A 20,196-nucleotide genomic window follows, 5' to 3' on the forward strand; every position below is an offset into this window, starting at 1 on the left:
ATTTATTGAAATTATTTCACACTCTAAGATGGCTCCTGGTTCGTGTAGGCCTACCATGTATTTTTTAGACTACGTCCCGATGGTCCCGAGTGTGATTATATAGAGCCCTGTCTCGATCCTTTCATCCCTATAGTAGGTTTGGGCTAGGATGTAATAATCTTCATTCAGGGCCGGTCTTAGATAATTGGAGGCCCCTAATAGATATAGACCAAAATTATCTTTTTTAAATATACATGGGAAAAAAATAAAATTATGAAATTTTTTCAAAACATTGTGTACTCCAACTGTAACATAATGGTATTGCATTTGTACACTAGCGCGTCAGTGCAACACCGCTTGTGTTTCCATAATAAATGGAGTTCCTAATATGTCTTCCCTCTTAAACACTAGTTTGTTATACAATTATGCAATTATATATAAAACACTGAACCATAATCTTCAAATACAAAAACAAAATTTAATAAAATACTCAGAAAGACACAAAGGTAAAGGCACATCCCTCGTTCCATATGCTAGGACAAATTTGTACAAATACTCCTTCTTCCCTAGTGCTATTAGAGCATGGAATGGGTTGCCTGAGCTAGCCAGGAAAAACCAGTGACTTGGTAGAATTTAAATCATTGGTTTATATGCATGACTGAATGCATGACGCGTAGGATTAAATCATCTTCTTTTTGAAGTAACGTCTGTATTATATAAGATAAGATAAGGAAGTACTAAGTGCTCAGTGGCTACTAAGAATTGAATTGATTATATTATATGAATTGATTTGATGATGCAAAAAAAAATGGCTACTCAGAATCAGGGTTGGGGGTGGGTGGGGGTGCAAGTGCACCTATGTTTATCATCATCATCAAACTCCATTTGAGTGAGGGTTTGAGAGGCTCAAATCCTCTCTTGCAAAAGCCCTGGACAATAACAATACTCAGAGATTGCTCCTTGTTCGTCTAGGCCTACAATGTATTTTAGACTATACGTCCCAATGGTCCCGAGTTTGAACCCTGCCTCCTTTCATCCCTATTATAGGTTTAGGCTAGGATGCTGGCTAGTTTGCCTATGCCTACTTCAGTTCCGAAACTTGTAAAAACAAGCGTACCAGGTGTTGGGTCATGGGGATTATAAAAAAAATATTGTTTAGAATTAGTAGACTAGATATACTTGCTTCGCTAACAATTAGGCTACCTGGTCGTGTGGTATGCGGCCCCCGCTTTTAACCCTGCCTGCCGCCTTAATTAATTAATTAAAAAGGGGGAGGGGGGACAATAAAAGATAAGATAAATGATATTAATATTAAAATATGCTACATTACAATAACTTTGGTCCTATTATTGTTGAAGGCAAGGTCATCTTATCTTATCTTATATGATACAGACGTTACTTCAAAAAAGAAGATGATTACGTCCTACGCGTCATGCATTTAGTCATGCATATTAACCAATGACTTAAATTCTGCCAAGTCACCGGTTTTCCTGGCTTGCTCAGGCAACCCATTCCATGCTCTAATAGCACTAGCGGAAGAAGGAGTATTTGTACAAATGTGTCCTAGCATATGGGACGAGGAATCTTGTGTCTGAGTATTTTATTAAATTTTTGTTTCTGTATTTGAAGATTATGGTTCAGTGTTTTATGTATAATTTTGCTACTTTACTTTTAAGTCTTCTATCCTGAAGGCTTTCTAAATTTAATGATTTTACTAAAGAAAGGTCATATTCTCACACAATACAGCTCAATAAAAAACATAAACGTTCAAAATTAATTTAAAAGAAATGAAAGCAAGAAAACTTTTTAAAATATAAATTTTATAAAATGTTAGATCTAGATATAGATTCTAGATCTACTAGAGTCTAAACTAGATCTAAATGTCTGAGTAACTTGATAATCGTGCTTAGGTATAAATATCAAGAACTCTTTTATGTTTAAAAACTAGTAAGCTGCTTAGCAACATTTGCGTTCATAAAAATGGCTGATGTTTTAACATCAATAAGCTAAACAAGCACATTTCACATTTTTAATTATTTTTTTGTCGTTAAATTATCGAGACAAAAGGTCGTTTCCCACTTATCTGTAAACGGAATGTCAATGAATGAACGAGTCATCATCATGTCATTCATAGAGTGGAGAGTCTAGTAATTATACAGAATCAAGTGACTGTGATAGTAATTTTAATCATTTTAATGATTTCTGAACATAAAATTGTTACTTTTATCTACAATTAAGTCTAGATCAGTATATAGATTCTCTAGCGGATCTATCTGCACAAAATGGCCAGTAAGAATATAGGTTGGACCAATTTATTTCCATGTGCTGTGGGGGTGCATATTCCAAAAATTGGAACAGAATCCTTTAACAAAGATAAAGATGTTTTAGGCAACAATCAGTTGGAGTTAATACCGCCTGTGACTATTTTCCCACAAGACATGAACCCTGTCAACAAAAAGTATGTAAATATGTTAAGCTCAGATATTAAATTTTCTCAAGATGTTGTTGAAGACAGGTGTCTTTTTATGATGCCGTACAGCAACAAATATTTTGAAGACATTTTTAAGCCTGGTGATGTTATATCTAGAAGACCTATAAGTAGAAGTCGAAACAACCAACATTTCTCTACTACAACATCAAAACAGAACTCAATGCTACAAATACTTCCTCCACTACACAAAGATGTTAAAGATAAAGCTACTCAAATGCATAAAAAAGCATTGATATCAGCACAAAACTCAAAGAACTCTAAATTAAGTGACGAGCCTTCCACTGATAATGAATCTTTCTTTATAACTGCATGTTCAGATCAACAACTAAATAAAAGATCACAAAATTGTAAAAAAGTGTTGCAAAGCAGTGACTGGCAGGACTCATTAAACACAAACAAAGACCAACCAGAAAAACACTGTAATCCAGATAAACTCAATTCTAGCCAATCATTGGTTTCAGAAAAAAAATCCAAACAACACAAGGAAGATTGGGATGACTATCTGTTAACTGGATTGAGTGAGTTGACAGCTAACTGGATAGTCCACACACGTTTACCACCAGACAGACAGAAAGAAAAACTGTCCAGTCTTCTTGAATCTTGGTATGGACCACCAACCCACACTGACTTGGTACGTGAGGAACTTAGTGATGGAGAGGAAGAAACGGATCAAATGGAAAAGCCCAAAAGAAAATGGATCAAGCCAGAAGCTTTGTAAGTATTAATTTTTTAATATATTTTAATGTGTTTTATTTCAGTTAGTTTTAAAAACTGTGTTAGTGGTGTTGTAAACCAATGAAGCATAGTCATTTTTTTATTATCTGCTCAATGTCAGGATATATTACATTTCAATTGACAGATTACTATCAGCAGTGGACATTGCAAGCAAAAATGAAGCATCGGATCCTTACTCTGATGAGAACCAAGCACCTTTTTATAGACAGCCTTGGGGAATAAGAAATAAAAAAAAAGCTGAAATCAAAGAAGAGGCTGGTTGGTATTTGTTCAGTATTTGAAACTATAAAGATTTTTTTGTTTTATTGGTTACTTGGATTCATTATAATATATAGTAAACTATGGGTTTTTGAGTAATAGTTGTTTATTGTAAATGTAAATTTAAGAATATTTTTCATAAGTAAAGCAAAACTTCACTTTGTTTACAAAACTGTTATGATGATTTTATCTCATGCAAGTTGAAAAGAAATTGTTATGGTTTTAAATTTTATATAAGTTTTATGTTTATTTTCTATTTGCTTTGTTCCTCCTCTGGCTAACTAAGCATTAGAATTAGTGATGAGTAGTGATTAGTATTTGTACAAATATTCCTTCTTCCCTAGTACTATTAGAGCATGGAATATGTTGCCTGAGTCAGCCAGGAAAATCAGTTATTTGGAGTAGTTTAAGTCATTGATTGGAGGGGCGGTGGCTGAGCGGTAAAGCGCAGTCTGGGGTTTGAATCCTGGTGAAGACTGGGATTTTTAATTTCAGGATCCTTGGGCACCTCTGAGTCCACTCAGCTCTAATGGGTACCCAGCATTAGTTGGGGAAAAGTAAAGGCGGTTGGTCGTTGTACTGGCCACATGACACCCTTGTTAACCGTAGGCCACAGAATCAGATGACCTTTACATCATCTGCCCTATAGGCCACAAGGTCTGAAAGGGGAACTTTACTTTACTTTTTAAGTCATTGATTAACATGCATGACTAGATTAACATAGGGACACACGTAGGACACAATCATCTTGTTTTTTTTTTTAAGTAATGTCTGTATTTTATTAGATAAGAAGAAGGTTAGGGTAATTTAAATATATATACTACATATTAAGAAGTAGATATAATTTATATGTGTTTTTTTGTTGACAGGTTTAATTAATTCAACTGCACAGATTGTCACACAAGAGCTTCAGGAACCCAAACCCATTAGATTACAAGATCTACTTAGCCCTCGTGTTGGAGATAAAGTTTATATAACTGACAATGAATTTCAACAAGAGTGGCTCACTGGTAGTAGATAGTAACATATATTTATGCTTCAAGTAGATGTGAATCATTCATAAATAAAAAAGAATAAATATTATTGAAATTTAAATAAAGAAGATAAATTGAAAAAACATGTAAAATAAAATGAACTTCAATAGTCAAAAGAATTTTTATTTATTTATTGATCAAATAAATTATGTTTTTTTGTTGTTTTTTTCTTGTTGTTGTTTTTCATTATGTTTCAAGGAATTAAGTTGTGTTTTGCATTTTAATTTCTATAAATTGTAAGTTCTGTTGTTGTTGCTTTTAAATTAGGGACAGGGATTTTTAATCATTTAGCATCCAGACACAAATTCAAAAGTTATGAAGAGTTAGAATCTGTATTTATGATTTGATTTATGAACTGTCAAAGTCTCTGAGACAACTTAGCTCTAAATGGGCACCCAGTAGCAACTAAGCAAATTGAAAGTGGTTGAGGGCCACATAAAACCAAGACTAGTTATTCCTTGTAAACATTGAGAACTTCTAGGGTTTAATGGGAAATTTAGCTACTTGACTGTTATAGCAATTTTTTAACTTTTGCTACCTTTTTTTTTTTCATTTTAATTGATGTACAATTCTTTGACTTCTTGAAGGAAACAAGCAAGTTTTTAATCCCAGAGGTGATCCCAATGTAATAGTTATGGAAACTGATCACAAGTTTCTTAAGCATTTGCAGCAAGAGGTTCCGGCACCACCTGAATCTTGGTTTCCGTCAAGTCAGAAGAATGTCATAGAAAAATCTATCAACCTGCCTTCCATTGGTCATAGAAAATGGACTGCGCTTCCTGAAATCATTGATGTAAAATTCTTCAGTCACCCAATTAAAATAGTATAGTAGCTCATTTATTTGTTTAATTGCTCAATGTGACTAATATCATTAAAGTGTAATGTAGATAAGGAATACCAGGTACCAAAAAAAAATGTAAGTATTTATTTAATGCTTTTTTTCTTTCATATAGGAATCTGCTGGTATATTAATAGATCCACACAAAGTTGTTGAACAGAAACCTGTAGTTTCATTGATACCTGAAGATAAGCTGAACTTAAAAGAAAATAATTCACTTTTGACTATAGGTAAAGAATTTTTTTAGCACTATAAAAATCATTGTTATAACATTAGATACTCATTGATATCATCAATGTACAAAATTCCTCAAGGATAAGAAAGATATTTTACCATTATTATTATCTAATTTATTTTAAAAATATAATTTTTAATAATAATAATTTTATACAAATAAATGTTCAGTAAGTTTTTGTGTGTAGTCTACCCTCTGCTCAGTTACCATTTAATAGACCTCATAATGCCCTAGCATGGATGGTTGCCTGGTCGTGTGGTTTGTGCGCTGGACTGTTGTTTGGATTTATCGATGGTTCCGAGTTCAAACCCTGCCCGCTCCCATCCCCCATCATCCTCCTGCGGGAGGTTTGGACTAGGAAGTAAACTATCTTCAACTCTGAAGGAACATCCAAAATATGTAAAACATTTTAGCAACCAATGTCAATACTAAGTATTAAAATTCCATCTCTTTAAAGGGCATTGTAAAGGTTACTGTTCTAGTTCCAATTTTGATGATTTTATGTTTGGATTGTATTGACAATACAATGTTTATTTCCATTTGTATATATTCAATGGCACAAACATAATAGCTTGCCCGGGAAATGTACAATTATTAAAACAGACTAAAGAAACTTCTGTGTTCTTTTTTCTTTCTTTATTGAACTCTTTCAAACACATAAATTCAATCAATTCATTAATTCTCAAAACAGTGTTTACTTGACATAAAATTCTTGCAATTTCACTGAAGTAATACATCCACAAACAAACGTTTCTTAGTTACACTGTAGTTATACTGTTGCAACTTTAGAATATGATACAACTTTGTGCGTATACAGCTTTGCACTGATAAAAATTTGTACTGATACAACTGAACTTTCTATCTTAGCTTAGCAACTCATGCACCCACACTAACTCAGGGATCCAGACTTATTAACTTTCCCCAATTTTTACCTTTTTAAATCGTCTTTTTCTAGAATCCTAAAAACTTCTATTCCAAATATTTTTCTTAGGTACCCCCTTCTAGACATTGATGCTCACAGATTTTTTCTATTCATTATTCTTAACTAAACTTTGACCTACTTCATCCTTTTTTTTTTTTCAAAATTATACTTATGATCATTTGAGAAGTTTGCCTTTCTTGCTTTGTTGTGTTAAAAATACATGTTTCTTTTCATATACAGCTAATCATTCAAATGCACATTGTTTACTTTGTATTTAGTTGACTTGTAGCTTTCTTTTAATCTTCTTGATCAGTCTACTTAATCATCAAATGTAGTTTTGATTAATGAATTACTTAACTAATAAATTATTTTTATCCTAGCTAATGCGTGGCGTAGTCAATGGTTTCTTAGCAGTCAGTATGCTGATAGTACACCAGATGACCTGATCCGAGATATGATGGATATACAACCACATGTGCGCATCAAGGCCATTAGCACATTGGCCAAGGTAATTAACATCATCATCACTCCTTTGAGTTCCTCATGGAACATAGGGCCTCGACAAAAACACACCACTCTCCACGGTCTCTTGATAGCTTTTTGATGGTGTCCCAGCTCTTTCCGGTCTTCTCTGCTTCTTCAAGTACACTGCGTCGCCATGTTCTTTTTGGTCTTCCTCTGCGTCTTGTTCCCTGGGGGTTCCACTCTAAGGCCTGCCTAGCTCTGTTGCTGGTATCTTTTCTAAGGGTGTGACCAATCCATCTCCACTTCCTCTCTAAGATCTGCACTTCTATATTTTTCTGTCCACTCATCTCCCACAGTTTGGTGTTTTCTACTTTGTCATACCAGTGTATTATTAGGATATTTCTCAGGCATCTGTTGATGAAGGTCTGTATTTTTTTTGTTGTGGCTTCAGTAGTTCTCCATGTTTCAGAACCATACAGTAGGACAGCCTTGACATTAGAGTTAAAGATTCTTAGTTTAGTCTTGTTTGAGATGTGAGGAGATTTCCAGGTTGGTTTTAGCTGTGCAAATGTCTGACGTGCTAGATTTATACGGCGTTTAATGTCTTCATCTGTTGCACCTGATATACTGACTACACTCCCAAGGTATATAAAATTTTCTACTTGGTCTATTGTCTGAGAATCCAGTACTATGTCTCCAATTTGTTTATTGTTTACTTTAAGTACTTTAGTTTTTTGGTGGTTTATTTTGAGGCCTACTCTTTTTCCTACTTCGCTTAAAGCTGTGACCTTTTCTTGCATATCCTTTAGTCTGTGTGAAAATAGGGCTATGTCATCAGCGAATTCCAGATCTTCCAGCTTTTGTGTGAAAGTCTATTGGATTCTTTCCCTGCATTAGAGTAGGCTTCTTTTGTGACCCAATCCAATACTAGAAGGAACAGGAGTGGTGAAAGAAGACATCCCTGTTTGACTCCTGTTGTGACTGGAAATTCCTCTGACAGCTTGCCACAGTGGGTTACTTGGCAGGTGAAACCATCATAAATGTTCTTGATTATGGTTATTATTTTATTGGGGATCCCATAATGTCTCATTACAGTCCAGATAGATTCTCTGTCAACACTATCAAAAGCTTTTTCAAAGTCGACAAAAGTTGCATAGAGAGGAGATTGCCATTCGACACATTGTTCTACAATTATTCTGAGTGTAGCTATTTGGTCAGCACAAGATCTCCCTTTTCTGAATCCGGCCTGTTCTTCCCTTAGGTGTTCATCACATGCTCCCTTTATTCTGTTTAGTAGGATTCTGCTGAAAATCTTGCTTGGTACTGACAGCAAAGTGATGCCTCGCCATTTCTCACATTGTGATAGATCTCCACTCTTTGCTGTTTAAAAATCCTCTAAAGTTCCACTTAAAGAATTATATCAATATTTTGGATTAACTTCTCTGTCAGTTATTTCACAGCAGCTTTCAAATGGAATCTTTGAAAAATAATTTTTCTGACTCTTTATCTAATTAGCTTAATCATGGTGATAACAATAACTAGTCTCCAATAGGTTGCCCTCAACCGAAAAAAAAAATCCAGATGAGTATAGGAGACTTCTTCTTCTTCTTCTAGCCAGCTTTATTGCTGCTGAGCTGTGAGCTCTTTTGCAGACTGTGATAAGGAAAAAAAGTGTGCTGTTTTCTAAGTATAGGAGACAAAGAAAATGCTTTGCTAATTTGCTAAAAAAAATATTCAATTGTTAGATGGAAGTTGGTGAAAGTCATTGTGGAAAATGACAGGCTTATTTTAATGCATAAATAGGCCTAATCAGTCATACATGAGAGTGAAGTTTGACATGGTGATCATTCTCAGCATAAACCCATAAATATATTCTTTTCTAATTTTGAAAATCTTGTATACATAAGAGTTAATATATGTATAGTTAATATTTAAATTGTCTCTCTCTAAAAGAAATTTAAACATTTACTACATTTCCTAATTTCCAATGAGATGATCCACAGTGGTTTTGCGACTGAAGAAGGCCATATATATATATTGTTGATTATTGTGTAAACAAAAGTGTACACAGCTCTTTCTGATAGTAAAAAATGCTTATCATCGACAGGCTGCAGAATATATGTCACAAAACAAAAATAGAGATGACCCAAATGATGACTTCAATTTTGACCTGCCTGAAAAACTCTTTGTAGCTTTAGAATGTCTGCTAGAAGATACTCATGACCAAGTGAGAAAGGCAGCAGCGATAGCGCTTTTCTCATTTAACAAACCTACAGATAAAGTAAGTTGTAGTTCTTGAACATTCATTAGACTTGTTGTTCTAAATGAAGTAATGGTGTGAGTAGAACTAGCTGTGCGTTACTGGCCAACACATTTGACCGAGTCCAGCTTACTACATGATGAGTGATCAGAACCTTGTAGTAAGTATACTTGGGTTGTGTTTGTACATCTCAAAAAGCTTTTGTTGAACCTGTCTATGGAAAGAGTTGAAAGTTTTGTTCTGTTCAGTCCAGTAATTTTACAGTAATGTTTAGGCAATACCATTAAACCATACTACTTGGATTTGTCTTGTCAAGCTATTTGGTTTGGTTGTTGCTTTTTGTCTTCAAGCAACTATATAATATTTTCACATAACACATCATCTTAAGATTTGTATACTCCCGCAATAAGATAATACTTTACTTTTGTGTCTTGCTAGTCAAAAGAGAGACTTCAGCAAATGTTAATTAGTGAAGCTCCTGTTGACCGCTGGGCCGCAGCTCAGTGTCTAGCTCATTATGGTGAGACAGATTCAGATGTTGTTGCAGAGATTCTTAAACAAATAATGACAACTGAGGACCAGCACAAATTTGAGCAAGGAGCACATTTACTTGCAAAGTTGAGCAATCATACTGTGAGTAGCTTACATAGTGAGGCATGTAATAGAATATTGAATGCTAAAACTTTTTTGAAATGTTATAAATCTAATTATGTGACTGTTATCATTTTCAAAATTAGATTTAAAATTCTGTTTTTAATTATATAGACTAATATATAGTATAAATTTAAAATGCTCAAACAAAATATAATAAAGTTAATGAGGAGTACAGTATTTCATGTGACTAGGCAGTCCCAGCTAACCTACATACTTTGCCACTTCCAGCGCAGACATAACTGTCCGGGGGTGGTCAATTAAGGTTCTCTTTTTGCCATCTACATCTGTCATCAGCAGTGAATTTTCTTTTGTTCTCAAATGTTTATCTCATGGTCTTTGTGAGAAACCTCCAGCTGTCTTGTTAGGAAGCTGCCAGGGACTCTCTTCTGAGTCAGTTAAAACTAGCTAGTTGGCATCTAAGCTGGTCTTTAAAGCGTTTAAAGCTGTCAAACTATAAGCAGTCCCTCCATAATGTGCTAAAATGATTTTAAAGCTACTTTTAAAACTGCTTTTTTCTTTCTTTTTTCATATTAATTGTTGGGTATTGAGCTAATACAATCTGAGTTGAAAAATGTGTTATTTTCCTTTCAAACATTAATTCCTTGCTACCAAACACTATTGTCAATTGTAAAACTCATTTTATTTTTAAATTCTGAAAAGAATAAATATTTTGGCTGCTTTGATACATTTTAGACACTTGTGCATTGCATGGTGGCAGAACAGCTTAACAGTAACAGTTGGCGACACAAAGTTATGGCTTGTAAATTACTGCCAACATTATTTGGTACAATTAATCGAGTGAGTATATTTTTTGTACTGTAGTGTTTCAGAGCAATAATTTTACTGTATTACGCTTTAAAGTTTTTTTGTAAGTAAATATCTTTAATTTTAAAATGATTTCATTTTTGTATAGTAAATATGTACCTGCATCCATACCTAAACAGAAATGCAAATGATGTTTTAGAAAAGACTAATGTGAAGAGGCCATTTTCCTTATACATTCTTTGCATTTATTCTGGGTGAAAGATGAGCAAATAGTTAAAAGCAATCTTTTATATAGTTGAAAAGAGGAATGCACATAGTAGTTCTTGTAAGAAACAATACAAGTGCTGCACTTCTGGCATAGAACTGTACATATGGACAAATGGTATCAGTCGATACAATACAAAGCATCTCTCCAAAAGAACATCATGACGCCTATAAAAACTTCCAAAGCTGATGCAGAAAATGTAAAGAGACCTTAAATCAAATTCTGCGTCTCCCCTCTTTCAGAATATGCAGAAAACATTGGCTTTGTTTTCATAACCACATTATACAATTCCCCAGCATAAAAGAGCACCAAACCAACAAAAAAAGCTGAGAAAAGAAGCAGGCCTATCTGCGACTGACCAAATCTCCCCATGCCACGTATGCAGCCAGCTTTTTAAAGCAAGGATTACACTTTACAGCCATCTTCGAGTTCATGAGAAATGAGAACTGTGCTCGTCTTTGATCATGAAGGAGGAGCTATATACAATTCCCCTTAATTCCACCTAATCTTTTCAATCAAATAGTACATTTAAAAAATTTTGTTAAAATATTTCTGTTATTTAAAAAAATCCAAATATGTCTACAAACTTTTGACTTACATTTCCCATAATGCAACATTTCCTCAGGATATCAGTCAGAAGCTGTCTGAGCTCATGTGGCACGATTGGCATGATGAAGTTCGTAAAGCAGCAGCTCAATGTCTAGGAAAGGCTGGCCATGGCAGAGATGTGCATGACAACATACGTCATCAGTTGACGACAGGCTCGGAAAGAACCAAAGTTGAAGCTCTCAACAAAATAGGGCAATTGGGTTAGTTAGTTTTTACTGATATATTCATATTTACATTTTTTATATAAGTTTTTATTGCCTCAGTTTTTATTTGATACTCCAAACATTTACCCTTTAATATTGAATTTCATGTTTTAAAAATGTTCTTGAATTTCTGTTTAACATTCAGGTCTAATGACAGGCAAACTGCTTCCAGCTTTTCTAGAATGTTTTGCTGAACCATATGTCTCTATCAGAATTGAGGTTTGCAGAACTTGTGCAAATCTTAAAATAAAAGAAGAGCAAATTCTTAATAGGCTTATTCATCTGGCTTCTTTTGATCCTATTTGGCAAGTAAAAGCCTTTGCAATGCAAGGTAATTTTATCGGTTATTCACTTTGCCCAATTTAATTAAGCAGTGCTCAAATTATGAACCATTAATATACAGGATGGCTGCCTGGTCAGGCTTTCTAGTGACCCGTGCACCCTCTAGTTTATTCTCCTCTCCTATTATTCATTAAATATATTCTCCAAATTACATAGATCTAAATATTTATTGGTGTGTATGTTAAAAAAGTTTGTAAAATTTGTAATTAAACTTTTTAGTTTGTAACTAAAAAAAAATAATTAAACTAGGATTTTAACTAAACTTTTTTTTTTAAATTAAACTTTGGCCTTAACTAATTTTTTTTAGTTAAACTAAAAGTTAGCAACTTTTTAGTTAACTTTTGCCCATCACTACATGCAATATGTGTGCTGGCCTGACTTTTGGTTTTCTCAATGGTCTTATGTTCATACCCTACCCCTTACCATTCCTGTCACCCTGTGTGAGATTTGGACTTGGAAGTAGATGATCTTCAACTCTGAGGAAAATCTGAAACACGTAAAACATTTTATCAACATGTAACTTTTTCCAATCTATTTTAAATATAATTTTTCAATATAATTTACTACAGAAAAAAATGTACATGGGCAGCAAATAATGATATTAGGGTCAACGTTATAACAGGCAATACAGAAACAATGTTTATTTAACTTTAGGATAGATCTCACTTCATTATTTTGGTCATGACAATACAAACTGCCATAAGCAGACTGAAGATGGAAAGCTATAGTCTCAGGAAATATTTATATTTGGTTATCAAGTAGATGGGGAGATATTGATCTGCATGTCAAAGTAGCTGAACTAGCAGTTAAATAGAAAACTGGTAGAATCAAAAATACTTTCTTTTTTTGCATAATCTATAATAATAATAATAATAATAAGGCCTGTCTTCAAGTCCAAAGATTAATGAGGAATGCAGTATTTCTCGTGGCCCCAGCTGTGACCTTCCTATTTTGCCACATCCAGGGCAAGCTTATCCATTTTCCACCATAATCTATACAGCACTGACAAATGTTTCTGTACCTTTGGACCCCACTCCATCAAATACATTTCCATTTTCTATTCTCCCCTCCCCTAACAGAAAACAACTAAATTTGCATCTTGATCATTTGTTATTATGGGAGGCTTAATGGATCCTTAGATCATCAAAACTCCAGTAAATTGCATTGTTCTGTCTTGCACAAAATTTAAATGTGGCCATTACCACTACTATGCAAGTCTTCCAAACAGTTCATCCTAAAAAAATGTTTTATCTTTTCTGTTTCTTCAGCTTTAGGAAAAATAGGAGAACTGAATGAAGATATAAAAGAGACATTACTTTGGGCACTGAGATATGAAGATCAGGCAGGAGTCAGAGCAGAGGCTTGCCATTCCCTCATGTTGCTTGATGCCAGGAATGAAGAAGTCATTTTGGCATTGCAAGAGCGATTGTTAGTAGAGTCCAATGAAATGGTTAGAGAGTAAGTATTCTTTCCAGAGAAATAATATTTGTATACATTTAGGAAGGATACATTGCAACAAAAATGAATTAACAATCCATTGATATCTATTTAGAAAATACAAAGTCCTTCCTATGAGCTTTTATCTGTTTGACCTATAACTCTATTTTTGATTTGGCAGGAACAGACAGTTACAGTCTGCAATGAACTACTATATGTTTAGATGCTAATATGATTCTGTATCTGGTTATGATTACATAATTTTTTTTAGTGCCTTTGAAGAGATATTATATTGTTCAGCAAACTTTGGGCCTTATAAATGATCTAAAAAAAAGCTAAACAAAGGCTAACTTTTAGTGCTGTCTTGGGCTGGTCATTTGTCTGAAGAGTCTGCAGTTACAGTCTGCAACGAACTACTATATGTTTAGATGCTAATATGAGACATAGCTCATAACAAGTTAATAAAATTTTTATAGTTGACAAACACTGTAATGAAAATTCATATCAGAATGTAGTCCTTTTTACTATAGCTAGTTGTTGTCTCAATATAATCTCGTTTCCCACAAAGTATTTTCAATTTTACTATAGTTACCTAAATTTGTTTTGTTAAGTTACGAAGTCACTCACCCTTTTTCTTTGGGAATAGTGGGCTATTTTTAATAATGCTAAATTAGGAATATCAGACGTAATATTTTTTAATGATAGTTTTCTTAGTGCTTCTTGTTTATGAAAGATATTTTAATGAAAAAATGTAAAAACAACTAATAAATAAAAGATTGACAGAAAAGAAAGATTTTTTTTTAATGTAGGCTTATATTTTTTTTTATTCATATTTGCAAAAGTTTTGTTATGGTTTTATTAAAGGCTATTTGTTCTACTTTAAGGGAAATGAAGACGGCACTAACAAAGTTTGGTGTCAGCATATCTGAAGATATGGATACAGTGAAACAGATCAAAGCTGAGATTGTGAAACTCTGCACTAGAAATGTCATAGCCTCGCAGATTCTCATCAATGAAGAAGATGAAAGCAAGCAAGAGCATCTGGCACAAATGGTTTGTCAAACAGAGGTGGACAAAGAGGTTTGCAGACTCAATTTACAGAAAAATATTTTTGCTTAGTAGCTCACCACCTAACCATTCATTAACATTACCATCATTTAATAAGTCTTACCTAGTGGAGACTTTGGTTTCCAAGTGGTAAAGTGCTTGGCTTCTAAACAGAGTTTCCCAGGTTCAAATCTCAATGAAGACTGGGATTTTTAATTTCAGGATTTTAAGGGCTTCTCCTGATTCCGCCAACTTTAAAGGGTACTTTGAATTAGTTATTGAAAGTAAATTAGTTGGCCTTTTTTCTGGCCATATGACTTCCTCGTTTACCGTTGGCCAAAGAATCAGATAACTTTTATGTCATCTGCCCAGTACAGTTTACATAGTGGAGAGAGCCACTCCACCTGGTAAGGATATGCCCCCATTAGTGTATTCAGATTGAAACTCAATCCTTAAATAAAGCTTTTCTACCATCTTTTCTTCTGTTGATCCTGTCATCATGTTCCCTCTTGGTATCTTAAAACATTATTATGGCCAGTGAAAATGTCTCACAGTCTGTCTTAGCCTACCCACTGTCTGTACTTTCACAGTCTTAGCCAACTGAGTGTCTGTACTTTCACTGTCTTATCCAATGCAGTGTTTGTACTTTCACAGTATGGAGCAGCTATATCTCTTCCATTTACCTGCCAAAATGTGGACTTGTGCCATTAATGGCTTAGAACACTGTTTTCCAAACGTTTTTCTTTAAAGGCACACTTCGCACATTCTGAGTAGAACACATTTGCTTAATTTTTAGAGAGATTAATTCACCTGGTGACCTACTAGTTAATTATTTCAGTAGTTTGTGGAACACCTATTCAGGCCTTGTGGAACATTAGGGTTCTGCAGAACACAGTTTGGGAAACATCGGATTAGAATATGCAGTCTACATGCGAACTAAGCCAACATAAGTGTAGATATATAAGTACCCAATATTGACAGAAAAATAATCATAAGGACATTTAATTAGTGTAAAAATTAATGAAAATTGTTAAAAAATAAATGTTTCTTCAATTTTGAATTTCTCCTATGAAAATTAATTAATACTTTCATTTTTTTTTCCTCATGAGTAGATTCTAAATGCAAAGAGAGATAACAAGCTTAGATTGATCAGATCCAGAGTGCAGGGATCACCTCCCTCGTCTCATCCAGCAACACCTAGACTACGCGTCTGGACAGCAGAGGGATGCACCAGTCCTGATCATTTCAGTCAAACTGCCATGACACCATCAGCTGATAAAGAACTCGAGGCTTTGTTTGGTCTCGATGGAGCTGAGTCAAATGCAACCAGCAAATCACGACCAGTGACCAGGGATTCAGAGAAGTCAATGGTAGAGAGTGAGGATAGCTTATCCGTAGATCATATTCAAGGTAACTCGAGGTATGAAAGCAGAGCATCAAACTCAGAAGAAAGCTCTTCCTTTAAACGAAACCCCAGTCAACTGAAGAAGTTAATCTCCAATCAAGAAGGAGGGACGCAGTCAGCCAATAACAAGGACCTTTCAAGACTGTCACACTCTGGGTACTTTGAAAGAAAGTCTATATTAAGCAGGGAAGCTCAGAAAGAAAGACAACTCCTTGACCAAGAAGTGGACATTGTTTATTCTGATTTGGAAAACCGTTACATGGAAATGATCGCTGAGTTACTTGAGGCAGACAGAGGTCTCGACACATTGCCAGCAGAAGAATATAAGAGTTTACTGCAACAAATCATTCTATTAAACGAGGCTGAAAAAAATCTTGAATTACTTCCAGGAAAAGAAACAGAGTTAGCACCACTGCAAGAAGAGTTAGCCAGTGTAGAGAAAGAATTAAAATCCAAAGGGGACAAATTAAATGATGGAGAAAAGGAAAAAAGTCAATGCTTAGATTTGAAGCCAGACTGTGATGAAGTAATCAACCCTATGTTAGACAGCAAAGAGTTTGTTTATAAAGAAATGATATTAACCAGTGATGAAGGAAATAACATCCAAGATCAACAATCATTACAAAAAGTTGAAGTACTTCTTAACCAGTTGCATGATAAGGAAGATATTGTTGGAGAAACCTCATTATTGAATACACCATATTCTGATGGAGCTAATGATCCTATGTTAGACAGCGAAGAGTTAGTATGTAAAGAAAGGATATTAACCAATGATGAAGGAAATAACATCCAAGATCAACAATCATTACCAAATGATGACGTCCTTCTTAACCAGTTGCATGATGAGAAAGTTTTTGTTGAAGAAACCCCATTAATAAATACATCATATTCTGCTATTGCTGAAGATGGAGAGGTCATTGTTGCTAGTGATCAGAAAATATAAATTGAAGTAAACCATCTGAATTGGGTCAAAGAGTAATTAGGACACCTGATGAGTGCAATAGTTATTACAATAAAAGTTCATAATGGAAATGATAAATAGAAACAAAGGCAAATTTATAGCCAATGGTTCTCAATAGTTACATATAGTAAATTTTAAGTAATGAAATATTTAAGCAATTTTGCTTCTTCCATCTAAGTTGAACCAAATCATGTCTATAGTTATCATGTATTACAAATAAGTGACCATATCAATTGCAAACTTGTATACCTTTATAAGTGAAAGTAAGCATATGTATCTATGGTTTTGATCTGTGATATTGTTACTATTTTTTGTGTGTTTATATATATTGTTTATAAATGCAATATATAGAAAATAAATTAATCGGTGAAACTATCAGTGATATACACTTATTATATATATCTTAAAAGTTAATAATTATAACAAATGATAAATCAGGCAATGCGAGAGTTATATCAAGTCAAGTTGACTTATAAAGTTGACTTTACTTTAATGCTGCTTGGTTTTGTACATTGTGTATCATGTTATCTTGTTAGTAAAATTGAGTTTGTACAAATTTTATTACTAGGTTAACAATTTTTGTATGATTAATTTTTATTTTGTGTATTAGGCTAACTTGTTGGTAAGAATAGATTATTATTTCCGTTGCCAAAAATTATATCAGGTTTCCATTTTATTGTTATTTGTGAAATGATTTTATCTCAACAGTAAAATACTTTCTGTTAACACTTAAACATGTACTTTGAGTTGTCTTAATATTTAATAATATCATATGATAGTTTTATTACTAATTGTCTTGACTGGAACGTGTTAGATTATACTTACTCTACCAAAACACCACAAGCTCATGTCTATATGCCACTCAAAATAGTTAGGTCTATAGTTACCCAGATTTACATAGAATGGAATAATTTTTTTCTCTGTTTTTCTCAAGAGAAGTTAAAGTGTCTTGCCAGGGAACTTTGCATAAACGATGAAAACAAAAGAGTCTTGAAGTTACTGGAAGACTTCAAAGAGACTCTAACAACAAAGAAAAGTTTCAGCACGAGAGTATAATGCGTGAATCTCAGTCAATTTCTTTCTTCTTTTTTTTTTAGCACAGTTTATAAGTCTGTAACAGTGAAAGAGTCATTCCGAAACATCCCACCAACAGGCAACATAAATTATAGCTTAGAGACCCAAAAAATTATTCCAGGGCTATTTTCAATCATTTTGCAAAGGAAAACATTGCGTTATGTTGATTACAATGGGCCTCATATCTCAAATAAATTAGGGCTTTAACATGTCTAAATTCAGTTGATTACAATGGGCCTCATATCTCAAATAGATTACGCTTAGGGCTGTATCAGATCGATTACAATTTGCCCCATATCTCAAATAGCTTAGGGCTTTAACAAGTCTAAATCCGGCCTTGGTTGTTATTCTTATTATTACATTGTTAAAATATTTTTAAATACTGGGTATTCGATTCCAGGAAAAGAAGACGAGTTTTGTTGTTACACGTCAACCCTCTGGCTGGCCAAAAGAAAGTGAAGAGACGAAAGCTGTGCTGGTTCGGTCATGTTTTAAGACAGAGATGCCCAAAATCCGACCCGCGGGCCACTTCCGGCCCGAGACGTGGTTCCATCCGGCCCGCCAAAACGTCGGTATATAAAATTAAGTGGTTGAAAATTTTATCTTTACCTACGTATACGTTAGGGTTCTAATTTTTTTCTCTAATGGATTGGACCATGGCCTTTAACATTTCTGCGTTTATGAGATGGGACTCTAAATGGAGAATCTACCAGGAAAAGTGAACGCGTCTTTTCTTGTTTGTGGACCATAATAAAAGGCCAACAAGTTTTTTCCATAAAGAAAGTGTGGGCTGTTTAAAAATAGAACAACATATTAACGGTATTATTGATTTGAGCCGCGAATAAACGATTTTTAAACTACGGGTTCTAGATCCACAGGTTTCTATAGTTTCATGCTAATTACATTTCGTTTTGTTTTTTGTTGTTGTCGTTGTTGTTGTGTTGTTTTTTTTTTTATCTTTTCGTTGATGTGGCCCGCGACAAGGGTGTCAGAAATTAAAATGGCCCGCGGGATGAGCAAGGTTGGGCATCACTGTTGTAAGACATGACTCACTACCAAAAGTCATTCTTGAATGCACAGTGGAGAGAGAGCACGAAGAGAGATTCGTCCAAAGAAAAGCTGAATGGATCACATACAAGAATGAACGGGGCCTCTCTCTTGCTGACCTGGACAAGTGGCGGAGGGATTTGTTACGACGAACTGTCACAGCACTCCTACGACGAACTGTCACCTCACCCCTACGACGAACTGTCACAGCACTCCTACGACGAACTGTCACAGCACCCCTACGACGAACTGTCACCTCACCCCTACGACGAACTGTCACAGCACCCCTACGACGAACTGTCACCTCACCCCTACGACGAACTGTCACAGCACTCCTACGACGAACTGTCACCTCACCCCTACGACGAACTGTCACAGCACCCCTACGACGAACTGTCACCTCACCCCTACGACGAACTGTCACCGCACTCCTACGACGAACTGTCACCTCACCCCTACGACGAACTGTCACCGCACTCCTACGACGAACTGTCACAGCACCCCTACGACGAACTGTCACCTCACCCCTACGACGAACTGTCACCGCACTCCTACGACGAACTGTTACAGCACTCCTACGACGAACTGTCACAGCACCCCTACGACGAACTGTCACCTCACCCCTACGACGAACTGTCACCGCACTCCTACGACGAACTGTCACAGCACTCCTACGACGAACTGTTACAGCACCCCTACGACGAACTGTCACAGCACCCCTACGACGAACTGTCACCTCACCCCTACGACGAACTGTCACAGCACCCCTACGACGAACTGTCACCTCACCCCTACGACGAACTGTCACCGCACTCCTACGACGAACTGTTACAGCACCCCTACGACGAACTGTCACCGCACTCCTACGACGAACTGTTACAGCACTCCTACGACGAACTGTTACAGCACCCCTACGACGAACTGTCACAGCACCCCTACGACGAACTGTTACAGCACCCCTACGATGAACTGTTACAACACTCCTACGACGAACTGTCACAGCACCCCTACGACGAACTGTTACAGCATCCCTACGACGAACTGTCACAGCACCCCTTCGACGAACTGTTACAGCACTCCTACGACGAACTGTTACAGCACTCCTACGACGAACTGTTACAGCACTCCTACGACGAACTGTTACAGCACCCCTACGACGAACTGTTACAG

At 35.3% G+C, this 20,196-nt stretch overlaps 1 protein-coding gene across 1 annotated transcript; it reads left to right on the top strand.

The window, feature by feature from the left end:
• The first annotated feature begins 1,911 nt into the window (after positions 1-1,911).
• Positions 1,912-17,639, top strand: LOC106057072 (HEAT repeat-containing protein 4-like). Its single transcript, XM_056018174.1, has 14 exons — positions 1,912-3,184; positions 3,330-3,463; positions 4,333-4,473; positions 5,085-5,290; positions 5,451-5,565; positions 6,873-7,000; positions 9,065-9,238; positions 9,656-9,850; positions 10,565-10,669; positions 11,527-11,710; positions 11,859-12,044; positions 13,324-13,513; positions 14,377-14,572; positions 15,652-17,639. The coding sequence occupies exons 1-14, from the start codon at positions 2,262-2,264 to the stop codon at positions 16,885-16,887; spliced, it is 4,113 nt and encodes a 1,370-aa protein (XP_055874149.1). The 5' UTR covers positions 1,912-2,261; the 3' UTR covers positions 16,888-17,639.
• The last annotated feature ends 2,557 nt before the right edge of the window (positions 17,640-20,196 follow it).

The sequence above is a fragment of the Biomphalaria glabrata genome, chromosome 1, assembly GCF_947242115.1.
Source record: "Biomphalaria glabrata chromosome 1, xgBioGlab47.1, whole genome shotgun sequence".
Lineage (NCBI taxonomy): Eukaryota > Metazoa > Mollusca > Gastropoda > Planorbidae > Biomphalaria > Biomphalaria glabrata.

Bases quoted from the DNA above. Each gene is read 5' to 3' on its own strand.
- LOC106057072 (XM_056018174.1), top strand. From the start codon at position 2,262: ATGGCCAGTAAGAATATAGGTTGGACCAATTTATTTCCATGTGCTGTG. The intron at 4,474-5,084 runs GTAGTAGATAGT...GACTTCTTGAAG, and splicing joins TCAACAAGAGTGGCTCACTG to GAAACAAGCAAGTTTTTAAT. The intron at 5,291-5,450 runs GTAAAATTCTTC...TCTTTCATATAG, and splicing joins CGCTTCCTGAAATCATTGAT to GAATCTGCTGGTATATTAAT.